This window comes from Papaver somniferum, unplaced genomic scaffold, assembly GCF_003573695.1.
Source record: "Papaver somniferum cultivar HN1 unplaced genomic scaffold, ASM357369v1 unplaced-scaffold_52, whole genome shotgun sequence".
NCBI classification, from domain to species: domain Eukaryota; kingdom Viridiplantae; phylum Streptophyta; class Magnoliopsida; order Ranunculales; family Papaveraceae; genus Papaver; species Papaver somniferum.
Window position 1 is genome coordinate 1,385,014 of NW_020647860.1, and position 6,376 is coordinate 1,391,389.

At 39.7% G+C, this 6,376-nt stretch overlaps 1 protein-coding gene across 1 annotated transcript; it reads right to left on the reverse strand.

Annotated features, from left to right (window-relative positions):
- Positions 1-3,876: 3,876 nt before the first annotated feature.
- Positions 3,877-4,770, reverse strand: LOC113343017. The gene is made up of 2 exons (XM_026587352.1): positions 4,086-4,770; positions 3,877-4,019 (listed from the first exon to the last, which is right to left on the reverse strand). The coding sequence occupies exons 1-2, from the start codon at positions 4,768-4,770 to the stop codon at positions 3,877-3,879; spliced, it is 828 nt and encodes a 275-aa protein (XP_026443137.1).
- Between the last annotated feature and the right edge of the window lie 1,606 nt (positions 4,771-6,376).

Here is a 6,376-nt window from a genome sequence, read left to right on the forward strand (position 1 = left end):
TTTTTTAAGATAAGAGAAAATGAAATACAAACTGAAAAATAAAGATAAAAGAAATACAAATGGCCATGGTGTAAGTACTTTACCGCTTGATTCTTCACAGCTTGTATCGTCTCGATATCATAAACTTTTTGAACTCTCATCCTTGATAATCTTCGCTCTTGTACGTAAGTCTTCAACTTGTAAAAATTCTGCTCCTTGTCTTGTCGCTTTACTTAAATATGAAATCTGCTCATTTATGTATCGTTGCTTATGAACCTGAACGTCTTCAACTTTCCATCGAATTTGTGATGCTCCGCTTGTTGATGATGATGGTGTGTTTCTATGGACTTGTTGGTGTAGAGAGAGATAAAATAGATGCTGCTAACTGCAAACAAGATTACAGGCGGTAGTTTAAGCTAACAATTTGATGGCACCCTCATGATTGATGAAATAATACTCAAGAGATCAAAATAGTGCTGAAATTGGTGCGAAATTGGGCAGCTCACCATTCTCTCCGGAGTTTACGTAGGGTGACACACACTCTAAAAACACATATTTATACATGTACAAAGAAGTGAAGGTCGATGACTCGCTTGATGAAACAATAAGTAGTCTCCATTATGAGGGATCACAACTCTAATACTAAATTTCAATTTGCACCTAGTTCGCCACCGGCATCGTTAAATCCAACTTTAACTCTCATACATGTAAGAAACCCGATCGTAGTTCTCTAGGATATCTAAGTTAAATTACTCTTGTAAGAACTTCGTACGTAAGCATTGCAACAAGTATACTATGTGACAGACATTATCTACAAGTTGGAGTTTTTCATGCACTTATTTACAAAAAAGTTGAAAAAATTGAAAACTTTTACAAGATGCAAATGCTTAACCACTCCACTCCCCCACACTTAAACTTTACATTGTCCTCAATGTAAATTGAGTCATCCAAGTAGAGTCAAGGTGGGAAATCCTACATGAAATGTGACAAGAAATCAGAAAAAGCAAATACAATATAAGAAAAACCTAAAAACTAGATAAGAAAGAAAATAAAAATAAGACAAGAAATACTCATCACATGGGTTGCTTCCCATATAGAGCTTGGTTTAAAGTCGTCATCCCGACTATCTCCTTGTTTGCTACACCTTAGCCGGCTTCCAACACATTATGGAAATCTGATTGAATGTTACTTGAGTGTCTCCTCGTCTCAAAGATGTTGAAGTGAATGACCTCTTGTTGATGGTGGTTTTTAGTTCAGAGGTAAAATTGTAAAACTCCGCATTTAATGCGTCGTCATTCTGCAAAGAGACTGAGCCATTTAAAAGTGATGAGTGCCCAGGCTTCTTCACTTATAATATGTATTGAGCAACTCAGTATATTTATATATAAAATTTATTCAGAATGGTGCATGTAGCAACAATCCCAAACATTATACAAATTTTATAAATCTCTCCCCTGCATTATTCATTAATTGTATGGCTTATTGAGTATTTTTCCTATGCTATGTTCCCTGGCTGAACCCTTAATATTGGCATGACATGACAATTAGTGTTCACTCGCAGCTGAGTATCACGAATTTCCCGAAGTATCAAGATTAAGTTCTGCATGAAAGTACTCAGTCAGAAGACACGCTAATTGCTCTCTGAGGATAAAGTTAAAGAATTTTGTGTCAAACACACATAATTTATCAAATTTGTTCAATTTTGTGATAGCTCACAAGATTCAAATTTTGGCCTAACTAATTTGCAAAAATTAGGTTTTTTGAGCCCTGCGCAATATCTTGAACCCTATTGGTCGAGACCAAACCTAGGTAAGCTAGGAAATTAATCAGCCACAGATTCGTAGAAGCAAAGTCCTACCCAAAAAACCAGAAAACGAGAAGTAAAAGAGGAGTTGCGACAAGTAGGAGCAACAACAAGAGGAGGAGTGGCTGCGCCACTTGGCCAACCGATTTGCCTCAACAGGCGCCACCTGTGGCCGGCTGGACACTTTCATGTTGCTGCTTGCCCCTCCCCCCCTTTCCTATCGACCAATCAGATCACTTTAAACCCCGCCACACGCAGTTTTAAATAAAGTTGGACGTCGGTTGGTCGATGCGCGTAATTCCTTAAGGAATCTAATCTAGACTTCCCATGTCAGTCTTAAAAAACGATCACGGCCACACGTTTTGGCCAGTCGATTTATCAAACCTAGTCGCTTCCTAACATGGTCGGACAAGCGCCATCGTGTACATCGGTGGGCCTACTAATGCGTAGGCCAACCGACATCTCTCCAACTCGCAAGCGGAGCCACTAAACTTTTACCAAAACAGTTGGCCAAACGAGTTACAAAACCCTAATTTATATTAAGCGGCATTACATTACTGTCGCAAAACGATCTTGGAAGCTCAACTTCGCCTGCCGGATTGACAGTCCTGGATTCGACCTTAATCAACGTGCAATGAGCGAATGCGTTCACCAGCGGCCCAGCTATTGTGCTGGTCGCGCCAACACCAAAAACTTTGGCCCTAAAATAGGTTGGCCACACGACTTTTATAAAACCTAAATTAAATCAACGACGACCATTAACTGCGGCAAATCATCTCGGCCGCCCAACTTCGCCAGATGAATTGGCCGGCCTAACTCCTATTTTAGGTAGCCAACAAGATGTGGCCATGATCAACGGTCACTCCTCTTCCATAAGCCGCGATCGGCCAAGTCACGGCCTCCCCGTATGGCTCCCAAAAATCATTCAAAAGGGGTTGGTCGAGCCGCTTACATGAATTTTAAAGCAGCCATTAACTGCCGCAAATCATCTCGGCCGTCCAACTTCGCCAGCCAAATTGATCGGCCTAGATTAAATCTTAGGCGACCCATAAGATGTTACTATAGTCGCCAGCCATCACTCTCCTACAGAGACCGACCGTCCTGCCTTTGGCGCATGTGAATGGCTCCTGACAGCTTCCTGAAAATGGCTGGTCATGCTCCTTTTAAGACATTAAGCTCCACGACTGATTTAAGCGAGCTTTATACAACGATGTTTTACATGCATCGATTATTTTGAGCTGCTTGCTTAAAAACGATGCTTTACATGCATCGAATACATACGATATTTTACGAATATCGGCTTCACAAATAACTCAGTTATTAAACCTAATAGCGTCACATGCTATTCTTTGCGACAAGTCTCATGACTTGGCTCGTCACGCATGACTACCCGCCACCTAGATTGCGCGTGGTTGGTCAGAATAATTAGGCAAGACCCAACAACTTGCTACATATTTTTTATAAAATACTCGAGATATCAAACGTGTCACAAACTGGGGGATGTTCATCAGGGTTGGTCTGGCGGTTTATAGCATGCGGCGTGCAACACCCCAATTATGAGAAAGTGTCAGGAAAGACGGACAGTTAGTGGCAACAAAGGAGTAGTGGGTGTCAAGGGACTCGTCTTCCCTCACTGTAAGACGTGGTATTCTACATTTTCACACGACCCCACTTCTCCATCGCTCAACTACCCCCACTTCCTACTAGATCAGGATGCGTGAAACTATGAATGATATAAATAGGTTTCGACCTATTTCAACCAACAACAGAGTTTTGGTTATCAACACAAGTATCCAGAAAAACACCAAAGCTTACATTACGCAAGCCGATTCTATATTCTGATACAAGTCATAAAATATCCACACCTTCAGAGTTAACCATTACGATCTCAACACCTTCTTCGCTTCCCTTCCTAAGATCAACCATTCTCCTTTACTTTGTGACCGAAGCAAGACTGGAACGACCATTTCTTGGTTTAAGCCAGAATTGTACAAATTGATCTCTCGAATATAAAGTATTCCCGTGCGGTGCATTTGTTTAGGGTTTAGATTCGTTTCTCGGCGGCACACCCAAATTTACCAAAACCAGCAGAATCAGTTTTTACCCCAAAACACCTCTTCATCGAACTCCATAGTCAAGGTGCCATTTTGGACATCAATCTTCGTTCTAGCAGTACTCATAAATGGTCTACCCAACAGTAAAGGTGTAGACGAGGACGAATTCACATCACTCATGTCTAAAACGTAGATATCCACTAGAAATATTAGTCATTTTACCTGCACCAAAACATCCTCAACAATACCTTTTGGATAAACATCAGATCTATCGGCAAGTTGAATAACTATGCCAGTTTCCTTAAGAGGACCAAGATTTAAAGCATCATAAATCGAAGTAGGCATAACATTAATGAAAGCTGCTAAATCTAGCATAGCTTTTGTAAACCTCCTTTTACCAGTAGTGCATGGAATAATGAAACTACCAGGATCCTTCAATTTTGGTGGGAGTTTCTTTCGAAGATATTCCGAAGCATTCTCCCCCACACTCGTTACCTCATTACCAGTTAGATTGACTTTTTTAGTGCACAATTCCTTTACACACTTTACATAGCGAGGAGTTTGCCTAATTACTTCAACGAGTGGAATATTCACTTGGACCTTCTTAAAAACATCCCAAATATCCCTATCTTGTTCCACCTTCCTATTATCTTTGGAGAACCTTCCAGGAAAAGGTAGAGGAGGAACATAAGTAGAAACAATATGTTTAGACTTAGATTTAGTTACCTCGGGAGTTTGGGGGAAGTCAGCGTTCTTCTCCTCAAAAACCGGTTTCTTTGGGGCTTCTTCTCTACTCGAATCAGTAACTTTGGGTTGCACAAGTTGTATACCACTTGCCAACGTAATAGCATTGACACCCTCTCTTGGGTTAAGATCTCGAGAAGGGATTTTCTCACCATTTTTTGCATGCAACTGATTAATCTCCTCGGCCATCGAACCAACTTGTATTTGCATGTCCTTGACCGCACCCTCCGTTCTTTGCGTAAAAGATTTCAGCAACTCTTCCGTATTGCACCCTTGATTTTGAGGTTGTTGTTGTTGATGGAAGTGTTGTTGTTGTGGTTGATGATAAACACATTTTTGTGTCTGAATTGTCCTCAATGTCTGTATTGTTAGTGCTCGATTTTTGTACTAATTTTGATGTTTTGAGTGTTTGTAGGTGTTTTTGGATAAATACACTTGTGTGGAAAAAGTTGCTCGAAAAGTGCTATTTGGACTCCCGGAGAAAAGCACTAAGGCACCCTCACTTTGGATAAGGGGCACCTCAGTTGGGCGCCTGCTATTCGCATCCCAGTTTGGTTAGAGGGACACCATCTTCTTTATTCAAATTTCAGTTTTGGCGGGAACTTTTGCAGCCACCTGAGAGATTTTTGGTACGAGATTTGGTGATGATATAGCGTGACTCAATAGATGGAATTGCATGGGATGACGTGAATTAGCATAACAGGCGTTTTATGATTGCTTGCTTCAATTATAATTGACTGTAATCTCGTGTGGAAGAAAACAAAGGAGTGAAGGAAAACTCGGGTTTCTTTGTGGATGAGGCATGGAGATATCATCCCTGCACGAGTATAAAGCATTATCAACCTATTCTGGAGCGTATAGGGAGTGTGTTTGAAGCAAATGAAGGCTCGGAGGAGATTAAAAAAGGTAAGAAATTATTCCCGAGAATATTTTCCTTAATGCCGAGTAATGTAGAACTATATGAAATTATGGAGGAGATTTCTTGTGCATGGGAGACTTTATAAGGTGTCGACGAGTAATATAGTGGATACGGAGAGTTAGGGAGAGTTTTGGAGAAGACAGAGGCGATAATCAGAACCACCAGAAATATTTTTCTCCTGCTGCTCATCTGAAGAACACGAATAACAGACCATCCAAGACAGTCGTTTTTCAACAGTGGTAACGACACACATGCGTGGGTCGTAGAGCTACAGAATCAACGACAGTAATGTTCTATCGTTCTTTTCAGTTTGTGATAAATAAAACTGTTACAAACCCGGTTTTATCATTATTTCTCCCATTTCATCTTTGTAAACACCCTTTGAGCAATAAAAATGAATCTTGAGCGTGTTTCCATGATGATGAGCTAATTCTCGCGCAACCAAGGCAATGGATGAAGCTATCTATGCATGAATGATTGGTAACAATTTTATTTTCTCTAATTTACAATTTATAATTCATTCAATCACTGCTTTTGCGGAGTTCTAAATGTTCACATAATTTTCTTAATTACTTGTGGTTCAATTTGATAGATTATACTTTGTTTAATCGATTGATAGTCTATTCTTAGGGAATACAATTAATATTTTTGGGAATATGTTTGATTATGTGTGAATTAAGGAATAAAGGACTTAAAGGATAGTTAGAGTATTGAAACATATTTGGTATCGTTCATTCATGTGTAATAGTGGAATCTAGTGTCTTGGTTACTTTTAATATCTTGAAATAAATTTTGCAATAAATTTTCTATTTTTAAGTTTTATAAATCTAAAATCTTTTGCTTTCACAAGTCTCAACGAACCTATTATTACTACAA

Excerpts from the sequence above, each read along its gene's own strand:
- LOC113343017 (XM_026587352.1), bottom strand. The coding sequence starts at position 4,770 with ATGGCCGAGGAGATTAATCAGTTGCATGCAAAAAATGGTGAGAAAATC. Across the intron at positions 4,020-4,085 it reads ATCTGATGTTTATCCAAAAG|ACATGAGTGATGTGAATTCG; the intron begins GTATTGTTGAGG and ends TCTACGTTTTAG.